The 25,147-nt window shown below is 36.7% G+C and overlaps 1 protein-coding gene across 1 annotated transcript in view; it reads right to left on the bottom strand.

The window, feature by feature from the left end:
* Positions 1-2,526, bottom strand: part of plpp4 (phospholipid phosphatase 4) — a 43,673-nt gene extending 41,147 nt beyond the window's left edge. The window contains exon 1 of the mRNA XM_088916629.1: positions 2,070-2,526. Coding sequence (XP_088772755.1) covers positions 2,070-2,158 — 89 coding nt within the window. The 5' untranslated portion in view covers positions 2,159-2,526. The remainder of the gene's footprint in view (positions 1-2,069) is intronic.
* Positions 2,527-25,147: the final 22,621 nt, after the last annotated feature.

The following is a 25,147-nucleotide window of genomic DNA, read 5'->3' as shown; positions in this document are numbered from 1 at the left end:
ATAGTAAATGGCTCTGTACTGATTAGAGATTAATAACACCACTAAAAAGCAATGATGCTACTAAGCGTGAGTAATATATTTCCAGAAAGAAGGATCAAATCAAGGTTGATTAAATGGATCGCGATGGAGCAGCTTTTGTCATCAATCAGCCATTAATGTGGGACACACATTGACAGAAATGGTGTACAGTGGGATTTTCTCTGTATTTTTTATATTATCCTGTATGGTCAATATTTAAAGATGAAACTTTTAGATCAAAACATGTAAGGAAAATGTATGTTCGTTTATAAATCAGTTCAAGGATGGTAGGAGAGAACATGAAGACAGAAACTATAAATCCAATTTACTGAACCATTGATTCCACGATCAATATCTGTATTTGTCTGTAGAAATGTATTTGTCTGTACTGAAAATGTTTCATATGGATGGATGAATGACCTTAGAGAGCTATCATTGCCTAACGTGTAGAGTACCTTGTGCCTGATGGATATACAAAGCTTGAATGTATGAACCCTTCATTCATATGTGCTATCTGGATGGACACAGTGCCAGTGGCATCAACAGATCCTAATGATTTGTGGGGAAACAAATCTTAAGTCTCTTCACCAACTTAAACCGTTGTGACCAGGTTGTGATTCTCTCTCTCTGCCAGGTTAAACAAACGGCTATTCCACTTTCTGTATCGAAACTCTCCCTCCTCATCATTTTTTACTCTGGGTCGCGCTATAAATCTGCACAGAAAAAAAAACATTAATCAAAATAAAAAAAAACAGGACATACAGTAAAATGTCCTGCAGGGTAGCAACAACATCTTCCATCTGCCTGTCAGGTTGATAACTGTACACCGCTGTTAAAAGACATCGACACGCAAAGAGCATGTCACCCAAGTAGTACTAGTCAAAAGTGATAAAAGCCGAAACAGCAGATGTTTAAAACCACAAGTAGAAAAGCTTTTACGTGTCGGTGTTTCAGAATGGAATTACTGTATGTAGCCCTGATCTGCATTTCAACGAGAATGTAAGCAATATGGGCAAAGCAAAAGTGTAAGGGGCTACAGTACATTTGGATGACACCACACCGGCTTCTTTCTTTTTCGCTTGCACGTTGAATTATCGAAGATTTTTGTGCAGGAGCTAGCAAAGGAGTTTGTAACGCCCAGACAACACAGATATCGAAAACCCAGGTCCACAAGATTTGATTATACCCTTCATTTGCACATCGAAATGTCCAAACCCGTCATCAGGAGAAGATGAAAAAGCGTTATATTTTACGCGAGGAAAACTAAACAGCCACATAATGTGCCAGATGTTAAATTTCTGCCTCTTGCACACTAGAAGTGCACAAGCTAAAAGACAGCACTCAAGAGCTGTCACTTCAGAACCAAGCACAGCTACTGTATAGGCTGAGCATTTTACTTCATTTTAGAGCAGTGATTATTAGCAAGTCGAAGGAAAAATTGCAATCATTCTGTCACTGTCATTCAACGCACTGTACAACGACACCTGGATTAAAAAAGTGCAAAATCTTCTTAATGAAATCATAAAAGTCACACGAAAAAACAGCGTCTTGGCAAACTTAATCGGAGTACAGAAAGTAAAGCACGAGGTTTAAGAGGCAATAGAGATTATACGCGTCCTACTGTATAAATCGACAGTGTTATTGCGGCATGCATATCTTATCATTATCATCTTCACCTCATCTTAACAAGTGTAAATAGAAACATAAGTTTAACTTACTGAATAGTAATAACTATAAAGAGGGTAAAGATGAAAGCTGAGCCCTCCTGATAGAAATAACCGTTTCAAGGCACCTTAATTTAATTAATACTTTCAAAAGAACAATAACATCTGAAAAGCGTAGTTTTACTAATATTACTATTAAAATATTTACAAATGTAGCACTTAAAATAGTTTATTAGCTATGACTGAGGTTACTAATGTTTTATTAATAAACACTTCGTTTTGTGTGGGGATACTCAATAATAATACAGTACATCGTGAAACAATACTATACTACAGTGGAATCCCACTAGCAGGTGTTTATACAGTATGAAATGCTACAGTACTTACACAAAAACTCCGAAGAGCAAAACTCTTATCCCAATCTCTAAAGCAAGGTCGCGCATGCTTTTCCTCCTGTCAGTGGGGGACAACTTCATTGTACTGTACTGTAGGTGTAGATCCACAAGAAACAATCCAATGAGGGGAAATCCGAGCTAGCCTGTTTCACGGGCTTTCAGACAGCTGACACTCAACATCCAAAGACAGCCGCAGAACTGCCATAGAGGTTCCGGTAGCAGCACAGCGAGCACCTGAAGCGCGGAGCGGCACTTCGAGGACCGAGCGAAAGGGGAGATCGTCTCGCACTGTCTCGACGGCGTCCCGAGCCAATGGTGTGCAATCGATCAGGTTGCACAGCAAGTCTGGAGACCAGGTGATTCTGCGATCCACTGAGCGTACTTGCGTTGTGCTAGAACCATCGCCGCTCAAACCGCCTGGCTCATTTTCATCTCTGTGTTCAGTGCCAAGAGAGCTGTAGTGGTCTCTTTAGTGGTTACACTGAACGAAAGATAGTGGTATGCATTTTTCAGGGTGTACAACTTTTTAAATATTACTGTATATTTTATGGTGTGGTTACGCCGGGGGCAACTGGAGGAAACTGATCAAATAATGCCGTTATTTTAATGAACTGACCAAAGAAACTGCGATTATTATTATTATTATTATTATTATTATTATTATTATTATTATGTGAAATTATTTTTTTAATGTTGCTGATTTGGAAGAAACAATGTACAGTATGCATACATGAAATATAGTGTTCATATAGCAAAGCTAATGTATTCTGTTTTCTGGATGATAAACTGTTTTTCAGATGTGATATGTACAGTATAATTTACTACTAGAAATGTGAAAAACTACCTTAGGTTTTTGTCCTTAGAGATTGAGAACCAAGCATTTATCCCCTGGTTGCTTGGAAAATCCGTTGACAATTTTCAGTGTTTTGCGCATGTTATAATACTACAGTGCATGTTGACCGCATGCAATAGCACAATATAACTAAACGAACGTACAGTAGCAAATAGATAATCCGGAAGCTGTTAAATCATAAAGTAAAACGAGTCACTGACAAATAGTTGCACAGGCTGCTTTTCACAGAGAAGGCAGTTCAAATTAATAGTAAGGCATTAATTTTCAACATGGTTCATTATTTGGCTGGTGTAGTGACTAAACCATGGAGTCTTTAATGTTTGTGGTTTCCAAAAACGTCTCTTGTTATATTACAGTGCCATGTGTGACTATTGGTCTGTTTGCATGTTTGCAAGCAGCAGATGTTTCTGTAAGATAAAAGTTCTCATTATTAAAGTTAATCAGTGCAATTAGAGCAGAGGATTTCCTGCTAATTGGCTACGCAGAGTCTCAGTACAAAACACTCATGATAATAAAACAGTGCCTTATACTGACACACTGCACAATGGAATTAATGCTGATAGTCAGAAATGTGTTTTGTGCTGCAATGTTCAAATAAGCTTATGGAGTTTTTTAGTGAAAGTTCAGGAAAAAGTCAAACTGTAATCTTGCCCACTTTCACCTCCCTGTGAGTGAGCATTTCCCTGATTCATCCCTCAAAAAAAACTTGGGAAGGGAGTCCTGGCACCTTTGTCTCAATGACCAGGTTGTGATTCTCTCTCTCTGCCAGAAAAGTTAAGCCAATAAAGTGAACTAATTCAAATCATTCCTCTTTCCCTTTGTAATTTTTGCTTGACCCATCCACTGAAATACACAATGCTGTTTTCCATGTATTTATTATATACAGTATACACAATGGCAAGCTAATATGTAAACTGAATTAGTGAATTCAACATTAGATGATTAGTAAAGATAGACACCCACACACCATTGATCACTAAACCCTTATGCGCTAGTTCATGAACTATTCAATGTTCAAAAACACAACAACAACCTTGTCCATTCCAACACACCCCATACACCCACTCAAGTCAGGTATCATGACAGACAATACTGATAGGCAGGCAAGTTTAATTGAATGGCATGTTGGTTGGACTGATGTTTTTTTTCTCTAAAAATGTTCAGTTATAACATCAGAGAAGAATATGTTTACTATGATCATCAATGAGATGGTTTTGAAACAAATGCTCTACAAAGAAAAGGCATCCCTTCCCTCTTTGAGACTGAGCTGGTCCATTAGCATCAGAGACAGAGGGAGAGTATTTTAAGTGGAGCACTGATGCAGTGGTCTTACAGAAAAAATTCTAAATGCGAAAGTGTACTTCAGAGTATAAATATTTTATGTCCACCAAAATAGAACTTGTATTTACCACATTATTTTATTTTTTTAAAGAATTCCGACTTGCCAACAACATTTTCACACATGTAAGGTCTTTCTTCTCTCTATAAATACATTTAGCTAAAAAAATCAGCCTTCTGTAGAATAATAATTAAGAATTCCTTTTGTGCCTAAACCTTGATGTTTACAGTACTTCCAATTTTTACTGGGTTGCGTGCAGACACAGTAATCCTGAAAAATAAGATTTAGCATTTTCCTTATTTTCTCAGCATGCACTGTAAAGATCCTTGTTATATTCCCTAGCTTGCTAATGAGAAGAAAACAAAAACACATCAAATGATCTACAGAAATACTTTTCTCAAGCCATCACTTCTAATGATACCAGTGGTATGATTAGTGTTTATTAGGTAGTACACTGCCACATGGTGCTTTTCAAAGCACTGGTTTCACAGTAACATCAGACAGGCAGGCTCACTCCAGACATGGGATTAATGGTGTGTTTAGCAAGATGAAAGAGTGGCGTGGTTTGGGGCCAAGTCTATGTAATAGTGCTCATTCAGTTGTCCAATCATATGCAGAGCTAACTTGCTGTTGCACTAGTAATGCTTTATCTTGCTCCCATATTCCATCAAAGACACTGCTGTTTGAAGTTCCTAACTAGTGTGCACTTTGTTCAGAATGCACTGTGTTCCCCTACTTACACATGTTTTGGGAATGTCCAGGTGTGGTAACATTTCAGAAACAGGATTCATCTTCTTTATTCTCTCTTTTAATAAAGGATATCCCTTGGTCTTTATGAGTACTTTTGTTTCATGAAAAACACAGATCTTGGCTTCTTCTAGTGACAGAAATGTGTGTTTGGCTTCACTCATCATACAGAAAAAAATAGGGTGCAACTCAAATTGCTAAATCCTTAGTGCACAGTATCTCTGTTATTACTACCCAGTGCTGCTGATGTTTTATTGAGATATAAACCTGGAGAGGGTACCACCAAAGGAATTCAAGGTGGGGAATGTTTTTTTGTTTTGTCCTGTTTTCGAGAAAACTAATGAAAATGTAATTCACAAATAAAAACTTTTAAATAGTGGCTATCAATTCTGGATATGTCCTGTAAACATTTCTGTGCAGAGTGGAAAGAAAAATGGAATTCTGTTCATGGTCAAATACACTTGTACAAATTGTATTTGAAAGGGAAAGAAGAGTAATTACTCATTGTTTTCCTTCATCCTTCAGCTGTGTGGTTTTATTTACATTTGACTCATTCATTTAAAGGTGAATAATATCAACAATCACTGAGCTTCATTTATACTATTTGTGGTAATGCAGATATATACTGTATCTATATACTTATTTTCATAATCCTGCTGATGTAAAAATACTGAAATAGCTGTGGATGAATAGCAAAGGCAGATGTATTCATTTCTTTAATCAAATTGTCAGCAAACGTAACAATTTCCTGTGGTCATTGCAAGGAAAAATCAAATACGTAATATCTAAAAAAAATCATTGGACAAACTCCCTCCTCTGCTGAATGTGTTTGTTCTCCAGTTCTTTCTGCAAAGATAGCTTTTCCAGAGCATCTGAAAACTTTAATCCCACTAAAAGATCATGTAACAGTCCCCACCAAAGCTACGTATATAGACGTATGATATTTTTATCATTGTAAATAAAGCTTGTGTTCTAATCTTGGAAAGACTTTCGAAAGGGAATTCCCAGGACACAAGTGCTGTGATATGCTCTTGGCAAGCGCAGCTGTGTGGGAGTCAGTCGTGTAGGAAGTATTACATTGCTCTTTTCTTATTTACTTATTTTTAAAGCACAATAAACCACCACAGTCATTAGTTGGGATATTGTATGTAGAACACTGAACTGCTTAAAATACTGACGCTGCTGGATTTGAGCTTAACAAACGGGGATGATTGTAAGTTGCGTGTTAGCCCCATTGTAATTCTTTAAAATGGCCAAATCAATCTGCATGGTGTGTCAGTGAGCCAACAGGCACAAATGACTCAATTGGTAAATTCAGATCTCTATGCTTGGTCTGTTTCTTCAGAGTTTCTGAGACCCTTCTCTGTTTATGGAGGGATAATCACTGCACTGAAGTTAGAGATCAGAAAAACATCTTATTTCATTAACAGTGGTGCTCTGTGTTACACACACTATCTATTGCAGTTTGCAATGTCTAAGGCTTGGTTTCCTTTCTTCAAACTAAAATTTTAAAAGTAGAAAAATCTAAAGCCCCACCTCTAATATTGTTAAATGGGAACTGCAATGCTATATTCATATTTTGGGGTTAGAAAGAATCAGTATTGATGAGTGTATTTCAAACGGCAATAACAGTTAAATGTACATAGTAACCTGTAAAACCTCCACTTTACAGTACATCACAAAATTGACAAGATTTCCAGGTATACCCAAAATGAGGCATTCAGAATGAGGCAACAAAACGTTCGGTGATCTGTGCAGCCCTATGACATGGCAAAGAAGTAGACTTCTGAATTCATCTCTTTTAATTCAATAGAAATATTGCTTCTGATTTCAAGACAGTTGTGCTGACAAATACTACTCACTTGTTAACTCTGCATGCAGATCGTGTTGGAACATTTTCGCTGTGAGAAGTCTGCTTCACAACCTGTTTTTATACGCTCGTACATCAAATTACATCGTTCATTACGGAGACTAGTGAGCAGCGAGGGCTGCATCATATGGGAATTCGTAGGAAACTCGAATGCGTGTTTGCGTCAACATGGTGACTTACAGTACTTTAAAAAAGTTAAGTTCAGGATTTATTTCTGTAATGTCAATGAATTTATTTTGTTACCGATATTTAATAAATGGTCTGAGAAACTGGGACAACAGTTCCCTCAAAAATGTTATTGTTAAATATTAATTAGCATTTCACTTCCTTTTGTAATTGTATGACTCTTGTGAAGATCAGCCGTTTGTTATTTAAATTTGAAGAACTTTCCACTTTTCACAGCATTGAACCTCAGGTACTTACTCAATGTTACTACCTACAGTAACTCATTCTGGTATTTGGTGGAGTTCTTTGATCGCTGAATAACATACACACAGTTAGACTTTGATTGAGCATGCAATTACTTCATCATGTAGAATTTAATAACCAAACGTTAGCTTCAGACCTGTAATTTTTCCTGATGTCTTTTCCAAACCTGTTATAGACTCGACGGAAGTGAAGCTGGACATTTCTGACTTCAGCAGAAACTCACTTTCATCAACTTCATAGAGCACAAAGTAGAAAAAAGTGATCCCTTTTCATCAAAATGCAGCACATTAATGCTCAGGTTGATTGCCATTTATTTCAAACAGATTTATCATGTTCATTCAGCTTATCAAATCCTATTCCCAATCAGGCAGAATACCCAGCCATGTGAGAGGTGCAGTCATTACTCAAGATATTTTTAGCAGTCAAGTTCATGTGATTTCTTTTGACTTCTGGAGTGGCTAGGACGCTGTTTTTGCACTTCAGAGAAAGGAACGTCATACTCTGTAGTGTTGGCCTCCATGATTAATAGTAGCAAAGAGTGAAAAATTGAGATCTGTCTCAAAATCATTATAGGCTGCCGAAACCTTGTAAATATGGAATTTAACCAAAAAATATAACCAACACACATAAGACTTCCAAATGATAAAAAACACAACAGAAATGTGGGATTTCTGTCCAAAACATAAGGTAAAAACATGTCCTCATTTCTCGAGATGAAAAAGAAAAAAAAGTTGCTCAATAAAGCTTTAGCGAAAAAAGGAATTAACATAAGTTGAACTATTTACCACTGTTTGTCACAGCTGAAATCACAAAGTACTTATCTATTGAGAGTTTTGGGTAATATGGGAAATGTGTTATTTGCTAGCTGTTTTGTACTATAGGTATCAAAGAGAATTGTTATGCACTTTTTTAGCAATTATAGAATTAAAGAGGTATAATTCTATTCAATAGTTTTCAGTGGTAAATCTGAGCAAACATGAATAAAAAATAGTTCTGAAGTAGTTCAAGTACTGTAGGTTGAACGCTGAAAGAAAGAAGGCTCCACAGGTGAAACATTGTGTTTCTTTTCTTCTCTTTTCAGCATGGAATAAACCTTTACTTGTTACTAAAAAATAGTTATTGTAACTTCAAGGATAAGCAACCAATTTGGTGAAAGTATACTGTATGTAAGGGACATGTTAAATGATGCAATGATATTAATGGCAGTGGCTGTTCAGCTGCACCAGTTTTTCACATTACACTGCAAGGTCTCAAACAAGCAGCAGGGATGATTTTTGTCACCTCTGTGATGGCTTTGATCTGAGAGGCTTCTTGGTTCCCCTTGAAACTGCTTCTTGTCTCACACTAATGAGACCAGAGATGAATGGTCAAAGTAATTTACTGACAATGCAAATCATACAATCCCATAAAATCCATCAATTTTACATGCATGCATTTATTAAAGAGAGTGTCTTTGTTCTCTAAAATCAGTGAAGGGAGGTAGTGTGGTGAGGTATAGAAGACTGAGACTTTTACTTTTAGGAGTGTGGGTGAAATCTAGCCTGGTCAGGAAACATACAGGATGATTTCTGAAATTAAGGTCAGCACTACGTTGAGTTTGAAAAAGATCAGTCTACTTTTTAGATATTTTGTATTACAATTCTTAATGGTGTCCACAAATAAAGGCAAAAGTATTTGTCCACATGTACAACACAGTGAAAAAGCAGTGAGAAAAATATTTATACTGTATATTAAAAATAAAAAAAACATTTAGTTATTTGTGATCAGCATGTTTCTGATTTTTGTTCAAATTTCTGTCTTATGTGCTGACCATCCTGGTAAAAATACAGCAGCTTTTAAATTCTTGTGAGGATTTTTTGTTGCTGGCTGCCAGAGGGTTCACAGAGGAAGCGATTCAGTGTGGTATCATGCTGCAAAAGGGTGTTGAAACACATTAATGGATAACACTATTCAATATTCCAATCTATTATGCTCTATTACTTACATATAGTCTGCTGACAGTGTCTTCTATCAATTATATCATAGCACTAGGACTGACACTGATAATTTTTTGAAAAAAGTAAGTTTAAAAAAAAATAATCTAGGTTTAAAAGATAACCTAACCCTCACGCTAGCTTAACCATTTCCACTACCCTACTAAAACCTGTATCATACTATTCAGGTGATTTAAGAGAGGGATTAAATACATCAAAATACAAGCCTAAAACAACTCAAATGCGGAAGTGTAATGAGAATTTCTCTTTTTTAACTTCATGTATCCAACTTAAAATACTGTGTTAAGAAAAGGTAAACCTTACCCAACCAATTTGTAAGAGTTCTTCGAACAAGCAACAACAGGAGCAAAAACAGACAGAACGTACTGTATGATATGGGATATTTTGATTTTCAGAAGGCTTTTGGCAAATTTCCTCAAAATCTGAGAATACAGATAATTGGCGAATTCTCAGATTGGGGTAATCTAAATAGTGGTGCACCACAGGGAGTTACACTAGGTTTGCTCTTCTTCCTAATTTATATCAATGATCTACATTCCGGTGTAGATCACTGATCACTTAAAGTAGTCACGTTTGCAGATAATATCATATTATAATATCAAATTATCAAACATTGTAGAAACATTACATGTAATACAACATTTTTTAAGTTTTAAATATTATTTAATATCTAAATGTATGCATACTTTTCAACGAGAGGTTTGACCCTGGATGTCATCTTCAAGTGAATTGTAATCCAGAGTACAAGATGAAAGGTTAACTTGTATGGAGTCTTCCAGATGCTTGTCAGTGAAATGTCTTCAAAGCAGATTCACACAAATACAATGAGTCAAACAGAGAAGCTACTTTAATGGGCGTTGTGTGTGTGTGCTATTATACCGTACTAAGCTCCATTAAAATTGCTCCAACAATTATGGCAGATTGACAGAAATCTCATCTCTGGGGTCATGAAGAATATCCATCTCCATGAAGGGGTTAGTAATTAATACTACACAGGGCTCCAGATGTACAAAATTGGTGAATCTGATTCTCAGATCTGTTCTCAAAATCCTGAGAAATCTGATTAAGTGATCCCTATACGTCCGAGAATATGAGGCCCCAGCTGTTGTGTCAGTTTCCATCTGCATTTAGAGCACAGAATAAACTTCTGCATTCTCTGTTTCAGCACTGGTTGAAGGACAAGGCTCAGTTTAGACTTGAAAGCATTCACTACACTGATCATATCAGAGATAGCCCTCTCACACTTCAGGGCATTTAATTTCCCAGTTACAGTGGTTAGAAATGCTAAATCAAGCAAGCTTGCACTGCCTGTCAAATGGGGGGTATCCTTGTTTCTTGACTACATGAAAGCTTCAATTTCTGACAAAAGTAAAATAAATCAGTGCATTTACTCTGCTGAGACATTGAATCTCAGTGTTCAGCAAAAGATTGCCATACCTTGACATCAGTTCTTCTAGAAATAATGTGGTAGTTTTTTTTCAACTAAATCTTGATTACACTGCAGATACCAACACCTTTGGTTGTTTTTTAAGAGGTAACAATATCAAAAATACCTCTTCAATGGTGAAGTTCTCATATACCATTTGAATAGACCCCAGCAGATAAGAATATTGCTTGCATCCACTGATTTATCAACTGTCTTTTTAGAATCAATGACAAGCACCTGTATCCTTCTGTACCTGCTCCTTTACATTGGCCGATTGCACAGAAACCCTTCCAGCCACAGCACTTGCTCCCAACTGTGCGTCTGAAAATGTAAATGACTTCTTGTTCCACTTTGAAAGATGCTTTGGTTGCTGCATAGTTTTTCTTAAGCTTTTTGGTGAACAAGGATCTCTGGCATTTCAATACAGCTTTTAGTTCATTTAGCTTTTCAAACAGCAGACAGCTTCCAGTGGGAAAAGTCTGGTTGAAGTCTTTATGAACTGTAGTGTAATCATTTTTAACATTGCTTCTTTTCCTAATGAAATGCACGCTGAAGCAAAGATACTTGTTTTTGACGCATATGAAGGAAAAATTATTCTCTCACTCCTGATGGAAATAATAGGTCTTTACCTTTTTCTTTGAAGGACCTGTCTAACTGTTCATGCGGATTCAAAATCGTTAAAAAAGCTAACTGAAATTTTGCGTACTCCTTACAGACCAGCCAACACACATTGCTTAGGGCTTTAAAACTCCTATGATTTAGGGAAAGATGAACTTTCATGTTGTTTAATATTTTCTGCAACATAATTAGTAAATAATTAATAAATACGGCATTTAGTTCCATTATTTATCACAAAATTGGGGATAAACAGGTGTGGAATAATGTTAAACTAAGACTGAATACTGAATACGAGTTTACAGTGTTACATACAAGTGAGACTGGTTTATGACATCTTCTCTAGGAAATAAGTGGTTAACTTAGATAACATTATATTAATGGTATTTTTAGAATCGTTTTGCCTGTTACTCATCAACAGGCAGCAAGTGACCAGTCACTTGCAAGCTGAATGTTGACAACTCCTGATGAAGATGCAACAAATATTGCACATAAAATGTTAGGATATTTAATTAAAAACATTGAATCAAAAACAACTAATGATACATTAAACTTTTATCTATTAAGGCCTCATTTAAAGTATAATGTACAATTTCGGTCACATTATAGAACTATTTTTCTGCTCTGGAAGCCATCCAGTGAAGAGCAACCAGACACATTCCTGGGCTTAATGAAATGTCCTAAACTGACAGACTGACAGAATGGAATTTATTTAGTCTTGAGCAGAGAAAATTACGATTGGATATGATGCAAGTTTTTAAAATACTCAAAGGCATTGACAAAGCCAATTCAGATGACTATTTCAGAATGAGGATTAAAAATCAAGCCAGAATACACAAGTGGAGACTAGAGGGAAACACATTTAAAACTGAGAACGGAATGCACTTCTTTACCCAAAGTGTAGTGAGACCCTTGAACAAGATAATCAGCTATACTATTGAAGCAGATACCCTGGCTGAATGTGATACAGGTTAGCTACTTCTTATCAAATTGGTTAGAAAGGACGAATTACTTTGTCTCATTTGTAACCATTCTAATGCTTTAAATGTACTGTAGTTAAACAAACTCATTGATTATTTTGTTTTGGTAGTTTTTTAGATAACATATATAATATATAATTTATGTTATAAATTTGGAAATGGCCATGGTGGTGATCCTGGACTGAACAGGCCTATTTCCACTTTTCCAGTAGTACATTAAATCTTCTTTGCCCTACTTTAGCATGATAAATTGTAGTATTATACCCATATATTGCATTCAGTTATGGCAATGAAAATTGGTCAAGGCGAAGAGATTTCATCTTGGGGTAAAACAACCAAAGGTCTTCCTTTTAATACTTAGAAAGACAGTGAATTGTGCATTTTGGAGCAGTGCCACTGCTTTTTCTGTTTTTAATTTGAGGATTTTCATAACTTGCAGTTCTACTGATTTAGCAGATTCTTTCTCCTGCATGTTCTAAAATAAATTAACGCACCTATAGATTTTGAGTTAATGTAAGAAAGAGCACATTAAAAATCTAGTAATAGTATGGGCAAAAATGCGAACTTCTTAAACATGTAAAATTGTATTTAAATACAATAAATATTTAAAGGGGTAGAACACTCTAGAGAGGAGCCAGCGACTGCTTCTGTCTGTCTCTGAGTGGCATTAATATCACCATAGTTACCTGGGGGAAGGCCTGAACAGCAGCGGTGTGTGACAGAACAATTGCCGGCTTCATATTGAATGCCCAGGCCATAAAATGCTAAAACAATTGTCTGTAAAAGCACACCAATTCCTTTCTGAAAATTGACTGGGACTTACAGGCATGCAGGTGGGATTCATAAATGAAAGATTTCCCCTCACTTCTTCACCGGCTTCACTGTAAATCGTGTTTCTGTTTCTGAGTGATTTTTGCTGGTTTTAAATTACAGAACATTCCAGTTTCGTGAAAACTATAAAAAATTTTTAATGATGATTCTGAGTTATTTACTATTCATTAAAAATACAGTAAACTTTGACCCCATTAAGGTGCTTAACTGATATAAAAATTAATATTGTTCAGTATTCTCTGAAACACCTGGTATGAAGTCAAATCGATAAATGGGAAAGTTTCTGATGAGGGTAATATTCTGCTCAGTTAATTGGATGTTAATACCATTGAGACATCTGTTTTCTCTCTATGTAAATGTAATGCATAAACATCAGGTGAATGCTTTATAATTTGCACTCTGGAGACTGACTACAAAGATAATTGAAATAGGAAATAATGGGAACAAAGATCTAGAATTATCTTTCAACTCTTGTGCAACAATAAGCAATCAAATTCAGCATGTTTTGGCTCTAAGCCATAATACATATTTTTATTTGTGATTTTGTGAATAACTAATACATTTTCTTTTTGTATTTGTGTTTCAGTACATTCATGGGCCACCACTGGGAATAAGCTAGCATCTCTGTGTTTGCAATAGCAATAAAAATTATTTATGTAGCAGATACTGCTAAGGGCAATGTAAAATTCTTATGTGCCTTTCTCTATATGTATTATGCTTTTTTATGTGCAATATTATATACTGTAGGAAAACAAACTTTGTAACCAGATACTCAGCTACATCAAATCACAGCTACTTTTCACATGATTGCAAATTAATGTGAAATGAGCACAATCCTGGATGAATAAACTGCCATGGAAATGCAAATGCTTTGAGGAAGGGAATGGAGCATGAGAGCTGGGGAGCAGCTGGGTACTGAACACTGCACCAAGCCTTAATCTGCATTTTTCTTCAAGACTGTTATTCTATTTGAAAGAACATAGAATAAGAGTTAACTCTCCAGATTTCCATCCTAACACCAGCTCTTCGATGCTGAAAGTTGGTGAAAATTGGTGAGACCACTAAACAGCAACTGAGACAATAAACGCTAATGTCTATCAGTTTTGTTTTACTTCACAGCAGTAATTCTTGGGAACAGAGAGAATCTGATCAAACCTGAAACACTTAACAGGACTTGTGTGTGGCAGGTAGATCAGATCTCACTCCAGGAAATGGGGGATGTGAATAGTTTAGCATAGAGTAACTAATACAGTAGCATCATTTTTCAGATTAATGCTGAAAAATGGGCTATTAATGGGCTATTAATGAAGAATATTTTGGTCACAATTAGGTTTCAGCTCAAGGTTTAAAGTGCAGGATTATGGTTTGGTTTTAGGAATTCATTAATTAGCAAGAAAGTACAGTACAGTGTGAATTGATCATGGTTTTGTGTTTGGTTAGATTTAAGGTTTAGGATTAAGGTTCGGGTTGGGTTTTAAGGATAAATTGGTGTTTGAATTTAGATTTGTGTTAGGATTAGGGTTAGTGCTACATGAGATTAGGGTCTGAGCTAGATTTGTTATTAGACTTAGTTAGAGTGAGACCTCTGTGTAGCTTTCAATTGGGAACTGCACAGGGTACATTTCAGTAGCATCCCATTTGACAAATAATCTCCTCTGGCTGTAAAAATATGGACGTTTTCCAAGAATATTAGAGTACACAATGTTTACATGCAGTAAAGTTGTAGCTACTGTATGTGCATCTATCTGTAAACTGCAGAACCTTTAAGTACAGTACTGTATATCCCAAAAACCTTTTGTAGTTGTCAAATCCTGTAAATCACTACATGACACTGCCTATGAAATGCATGTGTCTTTCATTTATATGACTTAATACAAAAGAACAAACTGAGTTTCTTCTGTGAATATTTAAATAGATGTGTCTCTCATCCATCCTTAAATAGAAATAGCCAAATGTCCATTTCCAAAGCACCGTGCGTGATATTCACTTTAATAGAGTAGCGCAGGCATAAATTCCAGTCTGATCTAATGGTATGGCATGACACATCTTATTTTTGAAGGTCAAACTTGACACAGTAATTATATGTTTCTTTTAATTATGTTTCTTGAAGCTTCCATTTTAAGTATTTAATTGTCTTACTCCTGTTTCTTTAACCTGTTGGGTGGTGACAGGTGCATTTACACTAACCTGTTAAAGAGAATGGAAATTACAGGTCACCTTGACATCAGATAAGAAATGGGCTTCAGCAGCATGTTGTTGTTTCTATAGCATTATTTTTAATAAATCTTTAAAAAACTTGTAATAACTTCGTCTACATAAAAGTTATAAGACCAATGAATCAGACTGTGGGTAGGTTTAATGCATGGAAGTCCAAAAGAAATTTCCTCACAGTTCTATAGCTTTAGCTTCAGGAGCGGGTTTCTACCAGCATAATACTATTTAGATTGCTTTTTTCACTGTTACACCCTTGACCTTTTCTTTAAACTTTCTTCAATGTAAAGTTTGAAACATTTGAAAACTTTCTTTGCCTATTTTCTGCAATACTGACATTGTTTTTAATTTAAGTACCCTTGCCTTTGGATAAAAGATTTGAACATATTGCTATTCAGTTCTCTATTTTGTTGAGGCTTACATGATGTGACTATAATGTAGATTTTAGAAAGCCTTAAAAAATATGTATAATGTGTATATAGGCTTTGAGCTTTAATGGCCATCTTTACAGTTGAAAAGGTTTTTCTTCTGTTGAATTAGATTATTTACAGCATGCTTTTGTGTTTTTTATTTTGTTTTGATTTAACCATTACCATCTGGATGGAGTCTGAGCAGATTGCTACAAATAGCCATTAATATACCATGTTCTATTAAAGCATCTTTTAGGACTTAAGGCAGTTTATAAAGTATGTCAAAAAGCAATATCTAATCCCATGCCAGGACTTCCCAAAACAGAGTCAGTCTGTGCATCAAACTCTACAGCAGGGCTAGTCCATTCTAAACCACTTTAATATTTTAATACATGCACAAAGCTGTCATTCTTCTGGAACTGCAGAAAAGGTAGATGAGTCATGATGGAACCATGTGTCCAGTGTGGCATTTAAGCTCAAATAGTTCAGGTGGGTAGCTGCGTCAGCATGCGTAGGCTGCAAAGGAACAAGTAATAGGTTTATTCCATGCTGAAAACAGAAGAAAAGCTGTGGAGCCGAAATAGGAACTCACCTGAAGAAGTCTCCACAGTCGAAATGATACAGTATGTTTATTTTCTTCTTTTTCAGCATGGAATAAACATTTACTTGTTCCTTTAAAGCTCAAATTCACACTGAGAGCCAGTGAAACAAAAATCTGGTCATAGTGTTGCTGAGTTAAATGGCTATTAGATGACATTGCCACACTGGAAGACCAAATGGTTGAATTTTATGCATGTGCGGCATCAATCTTACTACGTGATAGATGTTTTGGCCACCATATCTCTTCTTTGTGTTCAACTTCCTGATGCCGGTCTGTATGACCTAAAGAGCACTAAGGTTCCTTGCTAAGAAGTTTGATTCTGAGGGCATTTATTGAAAGTAATATCCATTATAGTCTGTAACTGCCTTGATGAAACATAATAAATACTCAATGCTCAGCACTGAAATAATTTCATATCTAAAAAGTACTGGTTAGAGTCAAATGACTTTAATTTTCTTTTGCTACAGAGAATCTTCATTAAAAAGTCTTAAATGTTCAGTGCTGGCTCAATGATTATGAAAAACCATCAGATTCACTGTATATATTCTCAGTAAATTAAGCCTTGCCTTCATGCAAAATTGTTCATGATTAAGTTTTCCCTTGGCCTGGCTATTTGAAATTGAATAGCTCTTGATATGCTTCATGGGCCTAAAGCTGTAGAACACCTGTGATTCTAAACCACTTTACAGCATATTATACCAAAGAGATTTTAATCAGTATTAATTCTTAATTTAGTGATTTGGTGCTGCTGGGAAATATGATCTGGCACTTTCAATTATTAAAGATACACTTAAATGGATATTACTAGAGAAGCAAGTCTATACTGCTGTAAAAAAATAACATCTGTATAGTATGTAGGCATATAACTCAGTAGTTGGTACTACTGGTGCAGTATGTCTGCCCTGCAGGGGTAGTAAATGATGAGAAGACAGATGAAACTGCTCTAATGTTGTATCTGTTCCAAAGTATAGTGAAGTTATAAAATTAGAAAGCGGGCAGTAAAATGTTTCATTTGTTTTCCTCCTATTGAAATTGTCCATTTCGAAGGGAAAAAACTTCTGCTTCTGCAGCTTGTTGAAACTAGTTGGGACTGGTTTTTGAAAAAAGGACACCTGGAAATTTAGAAGATACTTAAAGAAATAAAGCTGACTTATCTCACAGAACTTAATAAACCTATTTTTTCCTGTATTTTTTTGCTGTTTTAATACTGATAAACTGATACTGCTTGACTGCCACATGCCTTTCTCAAATAATCCCCATGGTAATGAAGAGCTCCTTAAGGTCATTATGATTCTAGACCCAAAATGTGATGCATTCTATCCTAGGGTTTATTTTTTGTGAAAACTTTACTTGCGTTTCTTTCAGTTTCTCCCAAACCCACCATTTGTTACAGTACATAATGAACAGATTTGTTTTTCTGAAAACCAAGCTCCCAGAGTAGGAAATAATCATGATTAATAATGATATAGTGCTTTTCTGGACACACCACTCAAAGCGTGGACTCCCCTCCACCACCACCAATGTGCAGTACCCACCTGGATGATGCAATGAGAGCGCCAGAACACTCACCACACACCAGCTACCAGTGGGAAGGAGAACAGAGTGATGATGCCAATTCAGAGATGTGGATTATAAGGAGGACATAATTGGTAAAGGCCAATAGGCAATTTGAGTAACACCCCTACTCTTTTCGAGAAACACCCTGGGATTTTTAATGACCTAAGAGGTCCTAGTTTTTATGTCTCATCCAAAGGACGGCTTGTTTTTACAGTATAGTTTCCCCTTCACTATACTATACTGGGGCATTAGGACCCACACAGACCACCGGGTAAGCTCCCCTTACTAGCCCCACTAACACCTCATCCAGCAGCAACCTTAGTTTTTCCCAGGAGGTCTCCCATCCAGGTACTGGCCAGGCTCACACCTGCTGAGCTTCAGTGGGTTGTCAGTTGTGAGTTGCAGAGAATATGGCTGGTGGCTATAAATAAATGGAAAAAATCAAATATGTTTTTCAGAGAAAATGGTCTTTGTCTTTAAACAGTGAATCTGCTCAAAATCGGGTTAAAAAAAAGCTTTGCATTAGCCTGTAACCACACTGGTTAGTTATTCAGAAACTACAGTATGTTACTTACAGTATACTGTATATATTACTGTATCCTAACATCTTATTGGTATTACTAAAACCATCATAATATCATCACTAAATGATCTTTATGATAAAAGACCTTGATTTCACCATATTCTAGCACAGATACCTAACACTCCTTCTGCAGTGTGAAATTATATCAATGATAGACTGTAGTTCAGCACATCTATTCCAATACTTTCAACAATAGTGCTCTCCTTTGATATAGAACAGCCTGAATATACAAAGTACAGTAACCTTAACAATGAAGGTAAGTTATAATTCATTTTTTGGAATTTTTATTTTTACTTTATCTTTAAAGAGCTGAGTTTCTAGGCTAGTGCATAAAAGTGTGCATAGAGTGAGAGTTTTAAACACATATTCTCATCATTATATTCCCAATTTGCCATCTATTTTTGTATGAACAGTGCAAAACTCAATCAGTACAGAATAAGTTGGCACTGAACAAATTTTACTTTCCCCTTAGATCTCTTCTGATGCTCCTTAAACTGTACTTCTCCTCTTATAATCTGAAGGGCATCTTCTCTTATCTTCATCTCATGCAATTTTCCCACAGTATTTTCTTCTTGTAGCATCTTCTGCCTCTGAACTCCTCCTGATGCCCGTGTCTGTGTGCTCCAGAACTTGCCTCCCTCAGCCTCCCCTCCCCACTTTCATTATCAGTCCTGAACATTCACTGATAAAGCAGGTGGAGCAGAGGTCCTGAGTAGTTAAAGCAGTTAAAGGTTAGAGGTCCCTTATGTAGCCTGTATACAGTATATCTTAAATTTTTGAAAGATGGCATCTCTCTTCTAGTAAAAGGTTATTCAAGCTGGTAATAAAAGAAGGCTGAACAGAAATAGTGATGTAGAAACATGTATTTACCTTGACAAACTTTATAAGAATAACACAGAAGCTCACTCTGTCTTAAGAGGTATCACTAAAGTAGCGCATCAGATTAGCCACAAATGAGAAGACCAGTGTTCATTTCATATTGTTTCTCTATAGCCCTAAAGATCTGGAATCAAACCTCCATACAGTATATGACTCCTCTTCCAATTTAAATAAATGTAAAAGGTTTTTGAATTTATTTTAATAAAATCTTCAATTTATTTACCCTTTTCTCTTTAATTTAAGGCAAATTGTTAAGAAGCCAATCACATCTAACTTGCATGTCTTTGGGAGCTTCACGGAACCTGAATGAAACCCACATGAGCGCATGCAGAGTCCAGTCTGACAGGCGCCCCAAGCTGGAATCTAACCTTCGAGGCAATAGAGCTAACTACCACACTACCATAAAATTCCCTGACGGTCTTGTTTGAAATGCAATAATAATGTGTACTGTAAATCAGAAGAACTTGTTTCAGTTTGAAATATAGTACAACATTGAGAGGTTGGGTGATTCAAATGAGGCACCCTAGGAGACATCTGAGCCTGTCACTATATAATGAATGAGCAGCTGATTTCTTTTCCAATGATTGTGTCAATGCTGTTGGTTATATATTTATTATCTCTGTGGCTATGTAGATCTTTTGCAGGAGGTTTTTCCTTTAAATTGAACTCCCTTTGCTGTTTTAGTCCGTTCATGCTGTAGTGCCAAGCTGATTCATTTATGCAGTAGAATAGCATGATATGTCCCACGCATGTCCTCTAAAGTCCCAAAAATAAATTAGCATCCTGAATGGAAAAAAAGAGCAATAATTCTGTGTAGGAGTTCTTGAAAATATCCCAGAGATTTTTTTCATAGCACTAATGGATAAGGAGCCAGTGTTTCCAGGTGTATTCATGGATGATTTTAGAACCACCTGCATAACAGTCTCCCACATTTATTTGTTGTCAAATATGAAAAATTTGAAGAGTTTAAATATGAGTACAAACAGAAATGTGCAGTGTGTTTTGCAAGTTCTAAAAAGTTTTTAAATTTGAAATCAGAAATAAATGAAAGAAAGAAATTAAATGTGATAGAAACTGCATGTATTTGCAACAGACCAGCAAGCCTTGCTGTGGAGATTATTGTCTTCAGTGAAGACGCAGGAGTCAGAGGTTTTTTCGTGGTCTTCTTAAAATCTTCCCCATGGGTCCAGTTTGATCTCAGGAACCTAGAGTTCCAGTTTGTTATTCTTCGGCTGTAGTCAACCCATCACAGTTAAGACAGTAGCTGCATGGGGAAAAACTCCAGCTGATTGAGAGAGGTCACCTCCTAGGCCACGATAAAGTGTTTTGGTTTGCGCACAGAAATGATAAAAGCAAGCATCGCTGGCCTGTAAAGGCCACGAATCCGAGGACATGCAACAGAGCTGCCTAGCAAACTGTCAGGCTGATAAGGACGTCTGTTATCGCATCCCTCCCAGATGAATAGCTAATGTTGGAAAAACTCCTCTCCTACACATCAGACCCAAGCAGAACTCCCCATAGGCATGGGAAAAAACTAAACAGCGTGTATTTTAGTAAATCCTACTAATAATAATGGCATTCATCATATTAATAGCACATTTTCCTTAATAAAGATAATGGACATAAATCACATGCTGTTGAATACTTTTTGCATAACAATTCTATCAGTATAGCCATTAAACATTATGAAAACTGATCCTGTCATTTGCTTTAGAGGCCAATGTAGAAAAGAAAGGAGTGGAGCCTTAATGTTAGAAGATATTTATAGATGCCATTAATCATCCATTTCACCAGAATGTTTTTATTGCGGATGGTTCTCTAATGCACCTAACCTGCTCCACTCTATTCTAACATTTGAAAGAAATGAAATCCAGACATTCTCAGAGGGAAAACACTTTGTACTTGTTTCACTCTAATGCATCCCTTTCTCATTTTCTGTTCTCCCTTTAATTTAATCTTTCCTTGGAAAATATGCATTAACCCAGAGCACCACGTATTTGCTCTCATATTGATGTGGGTGATGACTGTCATATTTAGGTGTTCAGCCAGTACCAAATTTTAAAGTTATGGTCCTACTCTAGCCTTAAGGTCTTTTTCTATAATATCCTTTACTGACGCTTCCCCCCATTAGCAAAACATAAAAAAACACCAAAAAGAACAATTAAATACTATTACGGACGTCTTAGATTCATTGTTTGTTTCCATATCCCATGTGTCACAAAGCGTTTTTTCAGGACCCTATGCAGACGGCAAAATCCGGAGGGGAGTGAGAAAACACGGGGAAAAAAGACAGGGATACGGGCTGGAAAAAGAACAGGGGGCGTGTCCAAGGCGCGCCGGTGCTCAGGGGCCTGGTCCAGGCAAACAAGTCTGAAAGGAGTCCGTTACAATATCCTGAGAATGCAAATGTCCAGAGCCGGGTGATCCATCCTGACAGAGAAGACAAGAGTTAAAAGCCGGTGCGGGATCCGGCAAAGGGTTGGGGGAATAAAAAAGGGTAACGGTGCCAAGCCCCGGACCCAGGTGGTCAGGACGCCGTTGCAAAGCCTATGCCGTCAAGTCCCTCCTGGACTCGCTGGTAGGCGGGCTTCCGGGTGTCCATGTTCCAAAGCTGAGCCCAGATTGGCAGGAGCGTCTGGCTTTGAGAGGGGAGACTGGAACAGGAGGCAGGTGCAGGAGATCAGGTAAATGAGGAAGGGCTGGAGCAATTTAAGCAATTTAACCTGCCTCTGTCAGAGGCTCAGAGGCTCAGAAGGCGATGATAGCTACAAATGTTTCCAACCAGCACACTGAAATCTGAACAGTTATGATATTATTGTTTAGTAACCTCTATATTAAGCCCCTGTATGAACTTGTTAAAGATGAGAAGATATTAAGATTTTTGTGATATAAAAAGATGGTTTGGAGATTTCCTCTGTTGTCCTGTCAAAGAGATTCAGTAGAACCTTTGCAAAAGCAGATAGCTACCAGGAAGTACTCACTTTCTGGGTATATATCCTAACATGACCAATCACTATTGCTGGGCTGGTCAGGTGATGGCAGACAATACTGTAGGTCATCCCCAAAAGATTTCAGGGTGATGTAATAGCAAAATCTACCATCTCACCCTCTCTGACCACCTTGTTACAGTGAGTGTCTATGCTCTGTCACTGGTGGACCATTATCAGTGCATGGAAAACCTGAAAAGTTCCTTCTGAAAAGTTTACTTAATTGACCATGTTTTCCCAAGCTTATGCTTTGCATTTATTTTGCTCTTCTAATGGTTCTCAGTGTTTTTCCATATTTTACCATAGGCTTACTAAGGTCTACAATGCTTTTATCTCGAGTTCATTTAGCTACTTTAATGATTTTTTGTTGTTTGGACTTATATACCTCATTCTTTAAAATTTAATTTCTGCTTAATTTTAATATTGATTCTTTACATGGTGAAATAAGAAGAATTAAATAGTAAAATTAATGTTTTTGCTTTTGAATGATTGTAGTCTTCCACACTGTAGTCTGTACTGACACCCGAGATGGAGTGTGTGCGCTTACAGTACTTGTGTGATCGGGTACAGCCTTCTGGATGAGCCACCGCATTAAGGTTTAGAGTTTTAAAAGCTGCCTCTCCAGTGGGAGCCTGCTTATTACAGGATGTGTATTACTGCTTATACTGCTTGTTACACACCTTTCAAAAATAATGCAGCCCATAAAAGGTTTAATTTGTATTGAGTACTTCATTACCCTCAATGATACACTGAATGTCAATACAATACCTATTACCTAAAACAACTAATTAGCAAATTAGATACATCTCCAGGGTTGTATAATAAGTGCCTGTTTGTGATTTAGCAATGTGGGAGATAAAACAACAGAGGCAGATAGCTGACTCATACAGTCCACTATCTTGGAGCTTTTTTTTTTAAATTGCAGCTGAAAGAACATCATAGGCTTTTTATTGTAGAGGTTAAAGTGTTGGGACAATCAATTAACCCCTCCAAACTTGTTTTGCGCTTGGTAGATAGGGTTTTACTGGTAATGGAAAATTTGCAGGTGTACTGGTATGCAGTATTAAAATGCAGTTTCATGGGTTTTTTTTTAACAGTACAGTAAAAATAGAAATGCCTCCTAAAACAGGTTGATTTAGAAATAAACTTTTCTTTCCAAACATAGTGAATAATGAATGCTGATGACAGATGCCTCATCTCTCCCTATGTTCTGTTGTTGAGTGCCTCCCTGTGGCTGTGTTAATTTGGGCTTAGGCATGGCATTTAGTTTCTTAATTTTTGAGAAACACAAATTGCCAATATGCGTGTTTTTCTAAGCCTCTTAGTGTCTGACCTGTGTAGGCATGATTTCACAGTGTGAGTGTGGGTTTTGCTTAAGGGTACCTGACCCTTTAGTTAAATTGGCATAACCTGTGTATTGGTGCCCCTAGAGGTGACTCTTACACAGTGCCATCATGCAACTCTTACAGCACAAGGTGGCAACATTTCTTGCATTTAATAGATGTTTTTTTTTTACGTTTTCATTCCTTTGGTTCTAATTTATTCTATGAGCCGATGAAGATCAAGTCTTAAGTGATATTGCTAGTCATATGTACTAACAGGAGATAATTACACAGATAGAGAGAAAAATACTAGAATAATACAGCAGAGCAGCCACTTGTCTGGGAAAGTCCAAATAGAGACAGTGCCGGACAACTGTGAGTGAGTAGGTAAAAGGCAGGGAGACTGCTGTGGTGTGGGTCATACTAGGAGATATTGCACTCCACAGCACAGAGCCACCTGAGACCTGGTCTTGAATTTGTTTTACAACACCACTATTTCAAGGAGGTAAAAGTTAAAGACCATCGAGAAAACAGTTCCACAATGTGATTCACTAGGGTTCCTTATTCTTTAGACAAGCATCCCAGGTGGCATTTAATATGAGCATTCTGCTGTCTCTTTATCTAATGACTATTGAAATTCAAGAGGGTTATGTCCTGGTTTTGTCTGTGTCAAAGGTCTACAATTTAATAATTCTTCCATCACAAAATTGTAAAAAATCAATCTAAATACTGGTGATTTGTTTTCATGGTAAATTGCCTTATAGTATGTTTTGCTGAAAACAATTTCTGCATACAGTATACAATGTTGTTCCACATTCTTTGAACTTACAGTATCTAGCAGCAGACACGTCAACTGGTTGCAGAACTACAAAAAAAGGGTAAAAAGCAAAACCATATTGTGAATAAAACATCTGACTAGGTGGGGTCAAAAAAGTAATAAAAAAAACAGGCCAACCAAATGAATAGTACAAAAGAGCTCTTATACAAGAAAAAATATATACAAAAGAGAATGACGAACACAGAAAGACAAAAACAGTAAACTGCAATTTCAGTAAAGAATGTCCTTCTAGTAGTTTCAAACTAAAGACTCTCAATCACCCAGGCAACACATAGCCAAGAACACTACACAAACACTAAGACTAGTTTGCAACAACTAAAGTGCCAGTTTATAACACTAGGCAACACCCCCTTTTGATGGACAGGCAAGTCTCCATTTAAACCAGCGGTGAGCTGGGATCTGTAACTTGATACAAAATGGAGGAACAAACAGAGAAGGACAACAGTGTAGATCCACAACAGGTAAGGCAAAATTACAAACAGCCAATACAAAGATAAAATTAACAGCACTTATTTAGAATAACAATATGTTAAATAGAAATACAACAATATAAAGTACTTTGTTTTTGGATGCTTATGATACAGTAGCAGGTACAGAT

The sequence above is a fragment of the Atractosteus spatula genome, chromosome 5 (genome assembly GCF_055471065.1).
Source record: "Atractosteus spatula isolate fAtrSpa1 chromosome 5, fAtrSpa1.hap1, whole genome shotgun sequence".
Classification (NCBI taxonomy): Eukaryota; Metazoa; Chordata; class Actinopteri; order Semionotiformes; family Lepisosteidae; genus Atractosteus; species Atractosteus spatula.
The sequence above is the reverse complement of the archived record's forward strand: the minus strand, read 5'-3'. Positions and strand labels throughout refer to the sequence as shown.